Source organism: Labrus mixtus, chromosome 4 (assembly GCF_963584025.1).
Source record: "Labrus mixtus chromosome 4, fLabMix1.1, whole genome shotgun sequence".
In the NCBI taxonomy this organism is placed as follows: domain Eukaryota; kingdom Metazoa; phylum Chordata; class Actinopteri; order Labriformes; family Labridae; genus Labrus; species Labrus mixtus.
In genome coordinates this window covers 3,056,475-3,075,822 of record NC_083615.1, presented here as the reverse complement: position 1 = coordinate 3,075,822, position 19,348 = coordinate 3,056,475, and the positions used below count along the sequence as shown (strand labels likewise).

General features: G+C 39.6%; 3 protein-coding genes across 5 annotated transcripts in view; 1 reads left to right on the top strand and 2 right to left on the bottom strand.

Moving 5' to 3' along the window:
• Positions 1 to 98: 98 nt before the first annotated feature.
• Positions 99 to 3,900, bottom strand: si:dkey-5i3.5 (uncharacterized protein LOC565091 homolog). 2 transcript variants are annotated; one of them, XM_061035181.1, is made up of 4 exons: positions 3,765 to 3,900; positions 3,359 to 3,633; positions 1,462 to 1,708; positions 99 to 1,345 (listed from the first exon to the last, which is right to left on the bottom strand). In XM_061035181.1, the coding sequence occupies exons 2-4, from the start codon at positions 3,593 to 3,595 to the stop codon at positions 984 to 986; spliced, it is 846 nt and encodes a 281-aa protein (XP_060891164.1). In that variant the 5' UTR covers positions 3,596 to 3,633; positions 3,765 to 3,900; the 3' UTR covers positions 99 to 983. The 2 variants fall into 2 exon arrangements, with proteins under 2 accessions (XP_060891164.1, XP_060891163.1); XM_061035180.1 differs by having other exon boundaries at positions 3,761 to 3,815.
• Positions 3,901 to 10,471: 6,571 nt separating this feature from the next.
• On the top strand, positions 10,472 to 16,810 carry prrt4a (proline rich transmembrane protein 4a). The gene is made up of 3 exons (XM_061035176.1): positions 10,472 to 11,460; positions 11,748 to 12,633; positions 13,899 to 16,810. The coding sequence occupies exons 2-3, from the start codon at positions 11,874 to 11,876 to the stop codon at positions 15,980 to 15,982; spliced, it is 2,844 nt and encodes a 947-aa protein (XP_060891159.1). The 5' UTR covers positions 10,472 to 11,460; positions 11,748 to 11,873; the 3' UTR covers positions 15,983 to 16,810.
• A 142-nt stretch (positions 16,811 to 16,952) lies between these two features.
• LOC132972393 (inosine-5'-monophosphate dehydrogenase 1a-like) overlaps positions 16,953 to 19,348 on the bottom strand; it is a 5,138-nt gene continuing 2,742 nt past the window's right edge. The window contains exons 8-12 of one of the 2 annotated variants that reach the window (XM_061035177.1): positions 19,199 to 19,340; positions 18,930 to 19,073; positions 18,755 to 18,838; positions 18,578 to 18,594; positions 16,953 to 18,437 (exon numbers count right to left, since the gene is read on the bottom strand). In XM_061035177.1, coding sequence (XP_060891160.1) covers positions 18,334 to 18,437; positions 18,578 to 18,594; positions 18,755 to 18,838; positions 18,930 to 19,073; positions 19,199 to 19,340 — 491 coding nt within the window. In that variant the 3' untranslated portion in view covers positions 16,953 to 18,333. The remainder of the gene's footprint in view (positions 18,438 to 18,577; positions 18,595 to 18,754; positions 18,839 to 18,929; positions 19,074 to 19,198; positions 19,341 to 19,348) is intronic. The other variant, XM_061035178.1, reaches the window with a different exon arrangement.

Genomic DNA, 19,348 nt, shown 5'->3' with positions numbered 1-19,348 from the left:
ATTTATTTCCAAACAACACACACTGCTGGATGATTTCTTAACAAAACATTGTATGTAACAGGCATAATACAAAAAATATATATATTGTTTAAGTTTGGTTTTAAAAGCGTGGTAGTTAAACAGATGGGAGTTAATCTGCAACATTGTTTGAAGAGTCATTCAAAAGGGTCGAGTCAAAACTGGTCTGACTAGTTTTCTGTTTGCTTACATTTATTTTCTCTCTTCCAAGACTACTTCAATAGAAAAGTACAGCCTCGGTGAGAAATTCAAGGCATCAAGTAGCACATACAATCTCTATAGGCATGTTAAATACATTGAGCAACAAACACCACAGAATAAGGTAGTATAGGATTTATATTATACTGTAATAATCATGAGTTCACAATGATCCTTTCCCAGGCTGTATACTCAAAATATTCTTTAAAATAAAGTTAATAATTAGAATATGCAATGGTTGTTAAAGTAGCATTTTTTTTTTTTTCAGCTTTATCTATGTTGCATATTTCAAGAATGAGACTAGAAGGCACTTCATGAAACAAACATTACATTGTCATCTGAAAAAAGGAACAAGGAGACAAGTGTCCCTTTCTTTTGAAAAGTCACGTCAAAACTTCCAAGAGTGTCGACCTTGTAAACTGTAATAACCGAAAGTTTTAAACGTACCATGTGATACCATGTTCCAAAATAAAATCATTACACACCATGAGGCTGTGGAGTGGAGGACCTGAGAGCACTTCTTTTACAATGATGAGAAGACCTGTGTTTCTTTCTCAAAGAGCACAAGAGAGATTTCAAGTGAAGTCTTTTTTTGACTAAAAACAGGCACTGACTGGCAGTACGCTCAGTAAGTGAATTAGTGTAATATTCAAGTAAAACATTATTCCACAGTTAATATTTGCTTCTATAGTAAAACAACACATGCTTGCTTTGAGATAAAAACACAGAACAAGTATATATGCGGTTTGGCTTCAAAGAAATCGCCCTTACAATTTGGCCTTCAGTGGGGCAAAGTGGAGTGAGTTCAGAAACATGTTGAGGGTGGTCAGATACTCGTTTTTGTGCCTCTTCAGGTGGCCGGCGTGTGTTGAATCCGCCCATTTCTTTGCTGTGATGTCCATGTCGCGCTTCCGCAGGTGGTCTATCAACTCCTCCATGACCTGTGGGTCGCTCAACGCATCGTTCTCGCAGTAGAAGAACAGAGCAGGCGCGGTGACGGGCGTAGCCCAAAACGCTTCAATCCCGGCATTAAAGTAGTCTATGGTTTGGTGTTTGAACATGCCGAAGTAAAACAAGCTTACTCGTTTCACCAGCATCTCCAAACTAGGGAACAACGTTTTGCCCAGACCTGTGCAGAGGAGATAAAAACACACTTCATGACACTCACTTCCAATCATTCAAAATGTAAATGTGATACTGATATGAGGAAAATAAGAATGTTGATTATGTTCAAATTAAACCGACCTGTAGCCATTCTCTCGACAGAGCCCACCACCAAGCTGTCATAAACTTGCCCCTTGATCCTCTTTGTGAGTGCCTGATATTTCTCTGAGTCCCGGGACACATTTACCAGCAGCTGAGCAAATGTGTATCCACCTATAGAGAAGGCATGGACGAGCAGAGGGCGGGAGACAAAGCGTTCACTGTGGAGCAAATCCAGCAACCTCTTTCCGTGTTCCAGACCCAAGCGAGGCCAAAGGAACTCTTTCACCTGGTGTGAAAAAAAAAAAAAAAACAAGCAGAAACCGCTGATCACATGATAAACCTTTAGACAAAGATGTTGATTTTTTTCAGAGAGTGAAATAAGGAAATAAACATCAAGATCTTAAACCACAGCATGAACTGTAGCTGCCCGTGCAAAGTGAATGCTTCACATGCTGTCTGCACAGAATTGGGACACATTGAGCCTTGCACTTTGACCCTATATCACTACATCATCACACATCTGTCGCAGCCTAAATTCAAATTGGGATGAAAACAAGAGTGGAGATACAAAAATGCAATTTGTAAACTGATCCAAGAAATCTTCATCTACTTAGTGGACTGATCATAAAGTGAAAAAATCCAACAGCAACAACACATGATCCTCAAATGCCCTACTATTATCAGTTGCCTCAGGTGTCCTGTAAGACTTTAGACAGACGGATACTTTATTGATTACCCGAGGGGAAAGTCAAAGCATCCTGGGATAGAGTCTTTTCAACTCTCTGCTAACCTGACCCTTGGTACTGGAAGGTTGGGGGGAGTTAAATTAATAAATGTTATCGCAAAAAGACCATTTCCTAGATTGATTGATCGGCTTGTAAATAAGCAACTTGTTTTTATGGCTGCAGCATGGGTGAAGAGCCCAAGACAAATGAATCACTCTGTGAGACAATAAAGTTAATCTTGAATCTTCAAGATCCAACTCTTATTTCAATGGTTCTCTGATGATGATTATTTAGTTTTGTTAATAGAATAGAATGACTTTATTGATCCCAAACTGGGAAATTGTGGTGTTACAGCAGCATGTTATCAGAGCAAATAAAACAATATACGAATAGATACATAGTAAATAAGCACTTAAAATATAAAAAAAATTAGAATAAGAAGAGATTTATACATTAATAACTATATGCCACTCTTGACGTCGCACTATTTTAGGGAATATGTACGGTGGCTGGGAAGTGCAAAGCAAAATTACAAAGTGTCAAACACTTTTACAAAATGTGCAAAAACATTTTGACATTTTATGAAACAAAATTGCAAAACCAAAAACACTTACCGAGGACAAAACAAATTTACAAGATGTGAAACACTTTTACAATCGCTGAGAGGCAGAACACTTCCACCAGTCCCCAAACAAATCTACAGACGACAGAATCTTGACGGAAAGGGAATGTACCGCGACAAAAACAAAAACAAACAAAATGACCCCTCACTCCGGGTCACTTCCGACATTTGGTACATTCCCATTTTGTCAAGATTCTGTAGTTTGTAAATTTTGTTTTATAAAATGTGAATGTGTTTTTTTTTTCCTCGGTGTAAGTGTTTCTGGTTTTGTAATTTTGTTTTCTAAAAATGTAAAAAGGTTTTTCAAAATGTAAATTTGTCTCACATTCGTAATTTTGCTTTGCACTTCCCAGCCACCGTAAATATCTGCCTCACACTAACACTCATTACAACAACACACTCTCTCTCATGTTTTATTTTAATATTTAATTTTTTTAATCAAATCTGTGTTTATTCCTGAGACGATATTGAGGTTTCCCTCATTTGCAATGCAGTTGATTTAACCTCTTGAAGTCAAAACATGTTTGTGATACAAACTAACATGAACTTAAATGTTTGTTTATGTTATAATGATTCCTGTTGACCTTACCTCACTCTCCACTACGAGCACATCAAAGCCTGTGTTGAAGTAGATTTCACAGTACTTGGCCACAGCTTGGGGTCGAGATCCCAACCACGGTAACATCACCGTAAGAGGTTTATGTTGTTCAGAGGGTTGGCTCTCACACCCTGAGACTGGAGGTGTCAACTCCTTCATGTACAAAGTGGCATTCTTACTGAGTCTCAGGGCTGTAATGCCTCTGCTCAGGGCGACCCTCCCCAACATGTTGGCGTTTTGTCTTTCCAGTCGACTGAAGGGAGTGTCTGCAGACACAACATGACGAAAACACATTGACAAACCACTCACAGTCATCGCATCGCATGCTTTTTTTTGTTTTTGTTTTTCAGTGCTAATTGAAGCTAACTCTTGATTTCAACAAACTTAAAAGACCTACCTGTCCCAGTGATGCTCTAAACTCATTCAAAGCACGTGGAGCCAAGTAGAGGAAAGGTTAGTTGACGAAGGACAAATCAGCTGACAAGTCGGTGTTGTTCTGTATCCGAATTGCCAAGTACCTCTTCAATCTGTCAGTAGACAGTAGACAGTACGTACTATCCGTGCTGTATACTGTTTAGTACCTACTATTCAGTAGGCAGATATTTGTTCCTATTTCTTCTGCGTCATTCTGCAAGGAACTGACGTCATTTACGTTTCCAGAACCGGCCGCATTCACCCGTTTTTTTTTTTTTGTTTATCTTTATTGAAGAAGAGTAATGCGCATATACAGTCAGGTAAACAAAACAATATCATGTAAATCAAGTAAAAAACAGATTAAATAACTAAATAACATACAGTACATAAAGGAAAGAACAAATGAAAGACAGTAAGATACGGAATATAAAGTAAAATAAATCAACAAAGTCGTATTTAAATAGTGAAATCATTATTTAAACAGAGGGAGAAAATTTTATAATAATGCAGACATTTGTTATATTTTCTGTTGTTAATTAAAAGTAGCGATTTCAGTCGGGACTTTAACTCTAGATTAAAAATTGATTCAATTAATCCACGCTCGTTTGTTTTGATTTGGAGGCGGACGTGACGTGACGAATTACGTTTAATTTCGCACAGCATTGTGGGTGGTAAAATACAATTCATTTCCTGAAAGCACCATAGACCTATCTATCTGCTTGCGGTAAATTCTCTGCAAGAGAATATATATTTGTTTATTTATTATTTACAACTAATTATTGTGTCTCAAAGGAAAAGATTTAGGCATTGTAATTCCAGAGTTTCACCACAAGAGGGAGTTTGTGGTTAAGGGTCGCTCTTGGTCAGCGCAGGTCAATCATTGTGTTCTGATGAAGCTCAGAGAGGAGCGTATGATTTACAATGCTGCTATATGTTCATGTTTGCAGAAAAAAGTAAAACAACATACAACTCCAAGCGCACTGTGGTTCATTCAAGTGTGCTACATGTACCCTTATATACCCTTACATACCCTTACATACCCTTATATACCCTTATATACCCTTACATACCCTTATATACCCTTATACCTTGAAATACTCACCTGTGCAGTTGCAAGCAAGGGGAATTTCTTTAGAAAATATAACTTGAGAATAAACTTTGACCTGTAATCCATGTAATGTGTACTCATGTGTAAAATGTATATTTAACGTGAAATACTGTTTAGTTCTCCTCCACTGTCTCTCTCTCTCTCTGTCTGTGTGTGTCTTTCTCTCTCTCTTTAAGAGTAATGTGTAACCTGCATCTCTCTGCATTTTTTCAGGAGGAGTTAAATGAGATACGAAATGTCTCTCTCCAATCATACCTTGCCTGGAATCATTTGAATAACATTTTTGTAAACATTTTGTAGTTTTAGAAATACTGTATATAATATAACATTCAATTCTTTACATGCACCTTGTAACTTGTATGAAGATTTACATGCCTTTGCAACTTTCTTAACTGACTGAATCTTTACCTGCAAGTGTTGCAGAGGTGCAGTTTCTCACCTGTGTGAGTTCTCATATGATTCCTAAGAATTCAGTAATAGTATTTTTTGTTACTGAGTGACACATTGTCCATTCAAAATAGTCTATTTGTCATAAATATATCCTTTAATAAGTTCTGATCAGTATAGGTGAGGAATACAGAAAGTAAATGTGTAAAACATTGTTTTGTGAATGTGTACATTTTGTTGCTGAATGTTGCCTAGAGCAGCTTTTAAGGAAATATAAGAAAATTGGAACAATGAAGGCTAATGGTAATTCCATTTATTGAAGTACTTTCCTTGAAAAGTAACTGCTGCTTCAGTTGCTGTGACTTCACACCTGTAACATGCAGCTATGTATTACTGTAAGACCTTGAGTTGACTTGTTTCTGAGTGTCTACCTCTGGGTTTGTCACTGTATAATGTGTTTCAAACTTTTTATTTCATTCATAAAACATTGCGTGTAATTACCGTACATGTACCCTCACCCATTTGTAATCCATTTGGTTCAATTTCTACACTCTATAGGTACGGAAATAGCTTTTAGTCAACTTGATACTTTATCTTCATAGGAGACACCTCCAAATACTGCAAATGTGCTAGTTATATTGTATTAACACACTAGACCATTCAGACCGGTTGAAATAGCATTTAAGTAAAAAAGCTTAACTCAAAGTTAAATAACAGACTAGTGAACAGAGTGCTATTGGCAGAACCGCAGTAAAAGAACATGCATGCCAAACATGAAAAACAATGAATACTACAATGAATGATCAACGATCTTTCTCCAGGTTTAATTCAAGCACAGGTAAACAAAATTGATGACTCCTAACTCATACTCCCCACTCCCCATATCTCTACATCCATTTATGTCAGTGGCAATTCCTCCAATCCTTCGAGCCAGAGTGCAAGTGAGATACAGTAAGTGAGATACTAAGTCGCGCGTGCGAGATAAAAAAAACCCATCTATTTCACCTCCAGGGCTCCGTACTACACACATCGAGCAGTGTGGTTTATTTTCCAGCTTCCTCATCTCCTTCATCTGAGGAGTGTGTAGTCCTCAGTCGACTGTCAGGGGTCTCTCAGGCGAACTGCTGCCCTCCTTCGGAAATCCATGTGACCTGCACGCAAACAATCCTAACCTGAACCCTGAACACCAACCAAGGCAGAGATAATAAGGTGAAGCAAGGTGACTGTTTTATCACACGGGGAACAGACTTTGTACCTCACCTGTCTAACCCCAGTATGTGATCTAATCCTGTAAACACAGAAGTGGAATATTTTGCAACAGATGTTTGTGCAAGGGAGTTGCTAAAAAAAAGTCTACTTCTCTTCACTATGCAGCGAATAAACTGAATTCCTCTTTGCTAATGCAGCCAAAGTCTATGAGGGACAAAAAATGACTAAAGTAGAAATAAATGTTGGGAGAACTGCATACAATAATGTATAAATAAATAAATAAATGCATCAATAAATATATAAATAAATATATAAATGCTGAAAACAATACATCAATGAATAAATAATAAATACACTTTGTTAATGAAAAAGGCTATTTATATATTTTTACATGTATTTATTCATTTATTAGCGTATTTATACAGTTATATATGTATCAACATTTCCACATTAATTGAGTTATTAATTTATTTCCGTATTTTTACATTTACACATCTATTTATTTCTGTGTCCAGGTCGTAAGAGGAAAAGTATATATGTAAATTTGCTTCTGTCTGTTTTTCAAAATTGACCAATCCTACTTCAGTAATGTTAGGACGGCCCACTTAATTTACATATTTACTTTTCCTTGTACAACATGGACACAGAAAAACATAAATAAATATATGAATATATTTATTTATATATTTATTGATGCATTTATTTAATTATTTATTTATTTATACATTATTGTATGTATTTCTCCCAACATTTATTTATTTATTTATTTATTTATTTATTTATTCATTCATTTATTTATTTATTTATACTTTAGTCATTTTTTTCCCTCATAAAAGTCTTCCTAATCAGTGTTGGAAACATACTTGAAATGTTAATATTATATTATGTTTACCAAACCACTTTGTTACACTGAATATTCTGACTACATTTTTGTCAAAACTGCAGCTCTCAGCTGATCTATTTTTTAAAATCTATATTGTGGTATCTATCTATTTTTTGTACATTTTTATTTTTATTTTTTTATTGACATTGTGTACTGTGTTCACTTTTTGTTTGCAATCTTTGCTCTTTGCTGCTGTAACACTGTAAATTTCCCCGTTGTGGGATAAATAAAGGATTATCTTATCTTAAAAACATACTGAGTAAAAGTTGCTTGAAAGTAACACTTTACAATTACTTTACTAAAAGTAAAAGTCACCTTAAATTAGATGACTTAAGTCAAAGTTAACCAATTTTTACAAAGACACAAGACAGGCAGATTTTGTTTTGTAGGCCTATGTGTCATCCAGTCCTGCACAAATTCTGACCATTGACGTTACACGTTCAGGAAAACAAACACTGTGTTCAGTTAAAGTAATGAGAATATTAATGTGTTAATTTCAGTTAACCACCACACATGGCAATAAACCCTTTTCACCTGTTAAAACAAAGCTTCATCCCTGAAGGACAACTCAAAGAAGGACAAGTTAAAGAAAAAGCAACAGTCTCATCCTTGTCATGCGTAATAGCTGCAGTAATGTAGTGGAGTGGATTGTTGCCAGGATCGAAGTAAGGAGCACCTTGAGGTCAGAAGAAATTAAACAGCCGTTTTTAATTCCAGTTTTTACAGTTTAGAGATCCATGCGCATGTTATATAATCCTTGCCCACAGATTTGTAGGCTGTGCACAGATCTGAAAACGTTCCGCTTCCATGCACATCAAAGTGCGCACAGTTTGCAAAACATCGATGCGCTCAGCTCAGAAAATGTGGCCACAGATGTGTGCAAATGTATCAACTGTGTGAATGGATTTGCAAACTCTTTTTTTTTTCTCTCTCATAGATAAGAAACACTACAGATCAAATCATTTTCCCCTGACGAAACATGTCTCACTGTTTCCTTTAAACAGTCAGAAGTCACAGTCACTCACACTGCCCTGGTGGCAGAGGTTACAGGCATTACAAATAGCCTAATAGAAATAATCAATCATTTTGCTGACGGTCACATTTGCTTTTGTCAGCATAAATATCTCTCCCTGTGTGTTTCATAACCAACTAAAAACCGTTTACAGGAGCTTAAATTTTAAATACTAAATAGATAGAATAAATAATATAAATAGAATAGATTAGTTTTAAACTGCATAGTGTCAGTGTAAGTAGGCTACATGACTTACTTTGACTTAAGCCTTTTGCTCCTCTTGGGTGCATAGGCCGCTGACGAATATCCTCCATTTCACTCTGTTTGTGGCTTTTCGCTCAAGCTCTCCCCAGTAGAGTCCACTCTCTGACATTTCTGCCTCTACACTTCTTCTCCAGCTGTTCCTGGGGCGACCTCTTTTCCTTTTCCCCTGGGGGTTCCATTTCAGGGCTTGTCGGGTGATGTTTGCGACAGGTTTTCTGAGGGTGTGGCCAATCCAACTCCACTTTCTCTTTCAGATTTGTAAGTCTATGGGGTCTTGGCTTGTTCTCTTCCACAGGTCCACATTGTTGCCTTTGTCTTTCCACCAGATGTTTAATATCCTTCTGAGGCAGGTGTTGATGAATGTTTGCAGCCTGTGTGTTGTGTGTTTTGTTGTTCTCCATGTTTCGGATCCATACAGCATCACTTGTTTAACGTTGGAGTTGAAGATGCGTATCTTAGTGTTTGTGGAGATGTTTTTTGAGCTCCAGATCTTTCTGAGCATGCAAGTAGGCTACATGTAAACACTATATTTCAGATATATTCATAAATAGATAATTATTGCAGCAATATGCCTGTGTTTCTTCAGCTAAAATAGATCATCTATCAAGTTGATTTGAAAAAAAATGACCTTAATGACAAAGTTGAAGCATGGCACAATGGTCCTTACACATGCACCTACATGTTCACTGACATAGCAAATCTTTATATCCCAGTAACTCTATAAGCAAGCCCAGTTAGCACGGTCACTACAGTCATGTCTTGCCTTCACTATTGTGTAAACTTTATTTCCCCACAATTCACAAGAGTTTCCATTCTTTCCACATTATATACAAAGTCATACATTTGTATTTTTGACCGTGGATGTGTTTTTTAATGTGTGTGTTACCCCTTTAACCCCTTAAAGTAACACATAATTTAGGAATAATGTATTTAAAATTATGCAAAAAAATGTTTTAATATGTTTAACAAAAACTCTAATAAAAAAAAAAAAACATCAAAGCATCAAATGTTGTAAAATGCTTCCTATGCATTCCCCTTCTTGTAGCACTGTATATAAAGAGTTTATTTAACTATGGTCTAGCCTTCTTCTCCCCCTTCTCTTGCTTGTGCAGCTTTGTTTCTGAGTCTTGCCCTGACTTCTCAGCTGGACCACCACTGTCCCTGCTGACTTGGTCCTGCTAGGGGATGACTTGTCCAAACAGCAACTACTCGCTCAATGAATCATAATAGCAAGTGTGAGGCGGCAATAATTTGTCCACGTCCCTCTCTGAGATCATATGTTTGGCCTGTCATTGTCTCTATCCAAGTCCCTTTAGTTACGGATGGGTTGGTGGTTTCCTGTGTCCTCATCAGGGCAGCGGGTTAACCACACCCCAAGCCAGGGAAGTTCTTATCTTCACTACTGTCTTTCAATCTTTGCTGAAACGATCGCAGTCTTATGAGCACATGACGTTTCTTATCCTGCAAGGCAGAGGCATGTGTAAAGACAATCTGAAATGAAGAGATGGTTAACTGGTCTCTTCTTTGCTGGCGGAGGTTTTTGTTTTTGCAGCCAGGAACATTTGTGCAGAGCTGGCCTTAACGTTTTTGCAGTAAATATTGACTTGGCAGATTTGTTTGGGATATAGTTGGACACATCTTTATTTTATAAATAGAAAAAGAATTAGTGCATTTAGCAACAACAAATCTGACTTGATAAATCCTGTTTCCTGCTAATTCAGCAATGGTCAGTGGAAAACTTCACATCAGAACTTCAGCCAAAGACAGACAAGCATATGAGTGTAACTGTGCTTCCTCCCTGACTCTAAATGCATCCAAAAGGTATGTGGATCAGTGTCTATTTTAGAACTATCCTTGGGAATTGAATTAGGCCATGAGGCTACTGGATTTCCCCCCATTGGGTTGAAACAGCACACGTGGACAAGGCGGATAACGTAAAAAAAAAAAAAAGAGCAAGTTAAATAGCACCATAAAAGTGAGTCAATTTACATCAAAGACTCACACCGCAATAACTGACATATGAACAAGGTCACAAGTTTGTCATTTGAGCCTATATTGGATAGCAAGTCTTTGTTTTCAAAAAAAAGAGCAGCCGGTTGGTTCAGAGGAATCCTATAAATGCACACAAGTAACCACAAATCCTTCTATTATTCATAAAGGATTTTCATCTTCATCTACTGATGGGGATGGTTTCAAACCGAGTTGTTAATGCAGTGGTTGGGAAGGGCACGGCATCAGTCGTAAATTAAGCTAGCATGTATTGATCTGTTGCACTGGCTGGTTGACAGCCTGTCTGTTGTTTGATAAGCAGACTTTTGCCCTATATTCATGCCTCGTTCCTTTTTTTTTCTCTCATTTTCTTTTTGTTTTTATCTCTGCTTTGAAATTTTTACATTTTTTACCTAACATCATACACTGTGTATGATCCAGCAGAGTGAATGTATGTGGGTATGGCAGAAGCAGCAGTACAGTTACTATATGCATTAAACAAGAGATGATACTGAGTGCGGTGTGAACGAAGCCTTACAGATGCAAGAGATTGGGATTGTGCAAACAGTCAAAACCTCACTGTCAGACCAAATGCAGCGGCAGAGCACAGGACAGCAGGGGTTTTGGTGTTGAGGAGGTGGGGTCTGTCCCATGTGCCGACGACTGTCTGATGGAGAGAAGAGGGGCACTGCACAGCGAGTATGAAAGGACACAGAGTGCTACGCTGAAATAGAGAGAGAGAGAGAGAGACAGACTGCAGGCATGCAGCGACACAGAGAGCACCATGTATGTTTAAAGAGGCTGCAGCAGAGTGGGCTACTGATGAGGTAAGAAGCTGAAACAAGACGTGCTAAAAGAAAGCAGTTGTATACTCGACGTCTCTTCTCTGTTGTTGTTGTTGTGAATGTATGTTTTCATTCTGATGTTAAAATTCATTGTAGGGATCTAGTGAGTGTGTTTAACAACCTCAACTGAACACTTTGCATACAAAGTATTCGCAATTGACAATCAGGGATTCAAGCGACCTAGTGATGATATCCAAGCGATATGCATATAGGTTGAGTTGCTGCACTGATTGTGTCTTGAATCTCATTTACCCGTCTTTCTTCTCCAGGTTGTGTGTGAAGCATGATATCCAAAAAAGAACCTGAGGTGAGAGATCCATCAAACATGTGATTGGACAATACCCCTCAAAACCTACGTCATGTGACTTTGTGGTGGAGTCGGCACATCCCTCACCATGCTCTCACTGTGGCATCTTTACCTTCTTCTCTCCCTGCCCTCACCTCACCTGACTCTTCATGTCATCGCATTTCCTCAAGGGATCGTCGCAGAAACAGAGCGGCTTGACACCGACACAGCAGGTTTCGGTCTCGCACGGTCCCCACAGAGACCTCACGGACATGATTCGACACCAGGGGATCTCGCGATTGGAAATGAGAATGCAGACGTCCTGGGTCGACCTTTGAGTTGGTCCTCGTCGTCGTCTGAGGAGTTTGATAGACAAGGAGTGATTGGTGAATACACTGACGTACAGGACAGCACAGAGACATCTCATTTGTACCCTGATGAGAAGGAACGTGTCAGATCTACACCAACAGAGAGAGCTACAGAAGACGCCGCCTTGAGGGAAAGAACAAAACCAATAAGATCATCATTAAAGTTTCTGCCAGCTGAGACCAGTACTGGCTCTGGAATACGTTCTTTTGCATCTTCACAGAAAGAGGAGTCAATCAGACAGTTACATTTTCTCCTGTTTGGCTCTATTCCATCAGACCAAGACTTCACTTCAGCTCCAGCTGTTGGACCTGGGCCCAGTCCTGAACCCCCTACTCCACAAGTAGCCACTGGTATACGGGGATGGATCACACATCCTTCTGATGTCACAGCTGGACAGACAAAGGAGGGAACTGTATCATTAAAAGAGGCCGGAGCCGGGTTGATTAATGTCACAGAACAAACTTTACAAAAAGGAGCTGTCAGAACAGAGGCAACTGAAGGTAATAATCCTTCCTTCCTCCCTTCATACAGCTAATAATCCTTCCTTCAAAAAGATTTCCCTTAATATCCCACAACACCGTCTGCTGTTTAGATTTTTTAGATTTTTGTTTGTTCGATTAAATTTTAATATAAATTTACATCCAAAGGTTATTACAAATTCAGTATTTGCTTTTTACACACACAGACTCAAAACAAGATGCGTACTTGCCAAAGTAAATGATGTGTTGTGTCAACAAGCACTGGGGGTCGGAATGTTTTGACAGAACTGTGTCAAGTTTCCCTTTGTCGAGTTACCTTTGCATTTAAAACCAGCCTGTTTGTTGGGTAACTTTACCAAACTGTTTTACCTGTGTCAAATGAGGAACCAGCAATTCAAGCTGTTTATTCAGAACACAGTGAAATCCCCTCTTTAAAGGGTCTGTCTGTTTTTTTCTGCAATGACACATTCACTTCAATACCAGTGCACGAGCAGAAATAGGACATAGTCTATTCATAACTAGCTTCCCCGATTCTGTTGACTCCATACAGCTGACTCTGAACGTATTCCACTCGAGAATGAGATGCCTTCATTATTCATTGGTTACACAATCCGAGTCAGATATGAACGCAAAACACCTCTGCTTATCTTAATTGGAAGAATGCAACATTAATTGAGTAGCATAACAATAACACCCCTCCATCGTGCTTAATAATAGCCACACAAAATGAGAACAGCAACGAGGTCAATACTGGCTAATCGTCACTCTCTTTTTCATGAGCACATACGCACACACACATACTATGTACTCATGCTCACGCTCGCTCTCTCTCTCTCTCTCTCTCTCTGACCCAGTTAGACATTCCCATTAACATGCCTGCTCTGTTTTATTATGGATTACCATCACACATTGCACACTCTTCTCTGTTCTCTTTTTAGACAATAAGAACTTAAATTGTCTTCATGTTATACATAAACTAATGTCATCTTCATAAAAAATTGCTAGTATTTAGAGTACACAGCCATACATACAGCAAAGTGAGGCTGTGTTTCAGGCTAAATGCTAACAGCTAAATGCTAACATGTTTATAAGGATAAAAGCTAATTCCCTGATGCCCAGCAGGTAATGTTCAAAATATTTTACACATCATTTTAGTGTGTCTGCATTGGCCTCCATTTTCCAGCCCAAAGCCATACATTAATTCTGTCTTTTAATCTTGTATACTTTTGGTCTTCTTTTACACAACATGTAGATTACTAATGTTATTTATTATACTTACTTTTCAGATGAGCAAAAGGACGATGTCTCGACGACCGTTGGAACACTGTTGCTCGATGGCAACATGGACACAACTGCTACACCCTGCAAAACATCCAGTCAGGCCCTGACTCCAACCTACCCTGAAGATGTTATTCCCAACGACTTTCTGCGCCACTCCCTTGCTCTCACCTCTACCCTTTTCGTCCCTCTGTACTCGGACTGGAACTCTGCCCTCGCCACGTGGGGGTTTGCGTGGGAAGCGCACATTTATGGCCTCGGGGCTGTGTTCACAGTATTCGGACTGATCTCTGTGGTCTGCCTGCTAGGCCTGCCCTTGCGGTGTCCCCCAGGTGGTCCCTACTTCACCTTGCTCCACTTGTTCCTCTTGTCTTTTGCGGGCATCCAAGCTTTCTGTTTGCTCTACGATGCTTACAATCACCAAGATCGTCTTCCTCCTTTGGTCTCTCTTCTGCTGTCTGAGCTGCTCTTCCCCTGTTTGATATCAGCCTTCACCCTGGCATTCTTCCTCCTTTCCTTTTGCTCACGCAAGCACCTCTCACTCCCACTGGCTTTTTCCACCTCGTTCTCCATCGTACCCAAACCTTGCCTGTTATTGTGTATTACCCTGTTGCACATTGGGGTTTCTCTTGGCTGTGTTGGCATGCTCCACCTCCTCCGCAGCCTACCAAACGAGATCCTTCTTTTCCCTCAGGGCGTGTTTGTATGTCTCTCCCTCTTTCTCTCATGCTACTACCTCATCTTTTTTTGCTTGATACAAGTGGATACTAAACACATCTACAGGCTGAATGATAATGGAGAGAGTGGAGGATCTCCTGAGGTGGTACGGCCTGCAAGCTGCCCCTTTGCCAAAGAGGAAGACTGGGGTAGGGCAGCAGGAGCTGGACTAGGGGCCTCTTTGTGTTTGTTGGGGTGTGGAGGCCTCCAACTTTACGGGATCTTGCACGGCCTTGGTTTCGGAGGGGTGGATGGGTATGGATTTAAGCCTTGGCCGTGGTGGGGCTTCCAGGTGGGCTGCAGAATCTGTGAGATCGGGGTGTGTCTGAGCTTGTCTCTCATTGGTACACACCCTCTGTTCTGTCAAAATAACTCCTCTCTCAAGAGCATAACCAATCCTCGGCCAGGATCTTGGTCGCGCCTCTCCTGCAGCTCCCCTTCACGAAGACTCACCCTGCCCTCAGAGGGAGATGCAAATTCCCCCGTCCTTTCTTCTGATGAGTGCTGGTCCCAGGGTAAACAGGAGAAATTGGTGGTCTGTGATGTCATCACCAAAGGACACGCAGAGGCTTTTCCCCTTTTCTCAATGGTGGATTCACCTGGGAATGGATTGGACTGTGTCCCCAAGGCCAGCCAAATCCATAACACTGCATTACCTCTACCTACACCCCCAAGCCCACTGCACAAACCTACACCTGCAGCTGAGTCTCAGATATCCTCAATGGACAGCCTCAGACTGGAGACTGACTCCACTGTGGATTTGCGGCCACCATCTCCCATAAACTTGTCCCGGAGCATTGACCAGGCTCTGTTCAGTGAGTCCCTGTTCTCTCACAGTATCTTTGGTATGCCAAGACTATTCCAAGCTTCATCAAGCCTCTCCTTGAGCTCTCCTAGCCAAGCCATGTCAAAGCAAGGGCCTAGCTCTGCGGACAATGCCCTGTATCGCACATCTTCCTGTGGAGATGTTGATCAAGAGAACCTGTCCCTTCCGAGACCGTCCCAGCCACACGGCTCTCACAGCAAGTCGCCAACGTCAACGGAGCAATGGGAGAGCATCTCAGGCTCAACTCAGGGTCTGTGCAACAAACCAAAAGAGACAGGGAAGTTGCGTTCACACTCCTGGGCCAACAGAGGTCAAAACTTTGCTCAGAGCAGCCTCCCCAGAGCAATCCCTCACCTTTCTTACCACAGGCGCTACCGAACCCTGAGCCTCGCCTCCCAGGATAGTCGAGGGTCTGGCCGGCTAGCTGGGACTAAAAAGATGAGTGAGAGCAAACAGCTGGAATGGGATCTGGCTGTACAGGCAGAGTTTGTCAATGTGTGCAAACAGATCGATGCCCTGAGTGTGTGCAGTGACACAATTGAATTGTAAAAGTTATACACATGTTCAGTTGTGATTGGGATGTGCATCATGCAGAAATAAATGTAGCTGACTCTAATAGGTGAGTTAGAGAAAACAAAATTGTACATTATGAAGTTTTACAGTTTAAAATAACGACAGGGGGAATGAAAATTATTTACACAATAGAACAACTTATTTTCTACGAGGATTATACTGTTGTTATTGTATATACAGTATTCTAAACTTGATCTGAAGTCTGACTTCATCCCGCTTCTTTCAGAAACATCACCTAGTTTGTGTAATAATACTAAAGCATTCAAATGGTGTCAAGAACTTAAATTAAGAGATTTGATAATTGCATAACAGACTTGTTAAGCTTTTTTGTATTTGAAATTATTGTATTTAAAGAAAGGGTTTATTTGTTCACTGTTGTACTGTTTTAATTTAAAATCTTGGTATGGTAGGGGCGCCGGTAGCCTAGTGGTTAGAGTGCACAGAGGCTATAATCCTCCAAGCAGGCGGCATGGGTTTGAATCCAACCTGTGGCTCCTGTCCTGCATGTCATTCTCCACTGTCTCGCTCCAATTTCTGACTTTATCCACTGTCCTATCTCTTAGTAAAGGCACAAGAAGATCAAAAAAATAAACATTTTAAAAATGTTGGTAAAGTTCCACAAGCTCAAAAATCCCATTTGACCGGTTGCAAACGTATGGAGTGATGTTAAAACCTAATTCAACAGAGGGAGCTGAAATCGTCAAATGTATAATGCATCATGTGAACAGACATTGTTATTGTCAGTGTGGTGTGAACAATGTGAAAATCATGTTACAGAATATTTGACATACCTTTTTACCACTTGGCTGCAAAAATGTGTCATTTCTGAGGTTAGACATTTTGTGGAAAAGTATTTTTGAAATGATGCATTGTTAAATGTTGACTATACTGCCCTCTAGTGGTATTTAGAGAACAATGTCAAGATGATTAATGAACAATATCAAAATACCCCTATTAAAAATAACTTTATTCATGCAACACTATTTACAGTGAATATAATTTATGGAATGGGTTATAAAGTAGTATGTTGTGACTTATTTTCAACCCTATAGAAAACTTTAAAATAAGCCTGATAACCAACAAGTTAGCACACAAGAACATGCCAGGTTTTTGCTAAATCAACATAAGATCCAGAACTTATCAAAGAGCTACATACTGTAAAATCAAAGACATTGAAAAAAGGAAATCACATGAAAGACTGACAAAATTTTGACTACAAATCAGAAAGAAATATATATTGAACTTGGGCCTTTCAACTGAGTTCTTAGCCCTATTTCAATGAATCACAAATACAATTTTTAATATAGAGCCCAGAAATATACAAAACTATGTATATGTACATTCCATAGTCATGTGGTTTAAAAGTTCATTTTGCAAAATTAAATTATGGAAGATCACATTTCCAGCCAATGTGTTTTAAACAGGGGGAGGATGTAGAAAATAAATCAGATAACTGAAGATGTTAAGTGTTAGAAGTGTCATGTCTTCAGACTTAAAAATGTTTTAAATTATTATTTTCTATGCCAAAGATGATGAACGTGGAAAAAGGGTTCCTTTAAACTCCTTTAAACTCTTCTTGTTAAAAAATGTGTATTCGTGAGTTAAGGCCGATGCTAAGCTTATGTCCCTTCTGCAGCAGTGAAGCACATTCAAATAGCTCATCGGCTCAGGGTGAGGTAACCCATTTGTGTAACAAACAAATGTTGACTTGTCTGAGAAATGACACTGAATGTTCTTAACACAATTTACTTGGTGCAGTGAGAGGATAATAACAACACAAGTTCACTATATGTATTATACTTAAAATGTCCTTCTGGGTCAGTTAGCTTTATACACAAGGTTACCGGCAAGAAAATGGTATGTCTATATATAGTTCTAGAGTATATTACATTTCTGGAGTCTGCTCCGCTTTCAGCAGAATGCTATTTAAAAATGTTTCCTTCGTTTCTCTTTCAAAGAAATAAAATGTTTTCAAATGTCTGAAGGATGGATTTTCTGGACTGCACCACTGCAAGCTTTGTTTTTGCAATTAAGCATGACCAATAAGAAGGAAATGAAATGTGTTTGCTTGTTGGAAGAGATCAGCAGATCACACCTTGGCCACACAGTGGGAGACAGAAAGATAAAGAGTTCATGTGCAGTCACGTCTATTAATCCAAGAGGCTCCTCTATCAAGATGAGACTCAAGGTAAAGTGTGTTGTTTAGCTCTTTTTGAAGTGGTTAGTGGTAAGAAAAACCATGAAAAAAGGGGGGGGGGGGGCACAAAAAAGTAGATTATTGAGTGTGGATTTAGTACACCAATGAGAGCGTCGTTCTTGTAGTTTGATCACATGCGTCCGCTGCATCTGCTCAGAGCTGCCGGGGTCGGGACGTTAGGTCCCGCTCGAGTGTTTCCTCTTCCTCCAGACTCAGTAAAGCCGTTTCTCGTAACTACGGACCAAACAGGAGAACAAAAGTATAGACATTTGCTGTGGTGTAGGATTATTTGAAGGTGACAAAGGCAAGCTTTGGTGGAGATGACTGAATGGAAGAAGAAGATGGAGATGTGATAACCACATGGATGTACTTACATGGCACAAAAGAATATCTAATGGGATAGCATGGGTAAGAAAAGAGCAAGAGAGAGAAAATTTTGATGCTACTCTCCATTCGACAGCAAAAAGAGACTTAATACAAGAGAAACTCAGACACAGAATGGTTAATGTCTTTGCATTTATAAAGTATCCAAAGGTCAGGGTCTGACTTACGAGTGGAGGCCGTGGACTCCTCCCTCCATCTGAGCAGACATGGTTCTCTTCTCAAACTTCAGCTCTCCAGAGTACATCATTGACCTGGTAAAAAAAGAAAAATCCACACTACTAATTCTGCACACAATTCAAAAGTACAGAATACACACAAACACACACATGGCTACTCACTTACCTTAAAATGGACAAACTCTTGGCTCCTATATCCTGACAGCCATGTTGGATACCAGCAATGAGATAAGGAACAAATTTATGGATAGAGCCTTTATCTTGTACTGATCCTGAGACACCTTGAGCCACCTTCACCTTATCTCCCTCACTGGACAAAAAAAAAACCCACAGAGTTAGACATAAAGAAGTCACCACGACATGGCATGAGTTTATGTTTTTTCTGACAAAAAGTGTACTGTACAGCAAAGCCTCTTTGTAACCTCACTTCCCCACCTGAAGTAACGTTTCTGGCTATTATTTTTCTCCATGGCATCCAGCGAGCCCATCCCTCTGTATTTTTTCAAACGCACTCCATCTGAGAAGAAATATTCTCCAGGAGCTTCGGTGGTTGCCGCAAGCAACGACCCCATCATCACTAAGGGC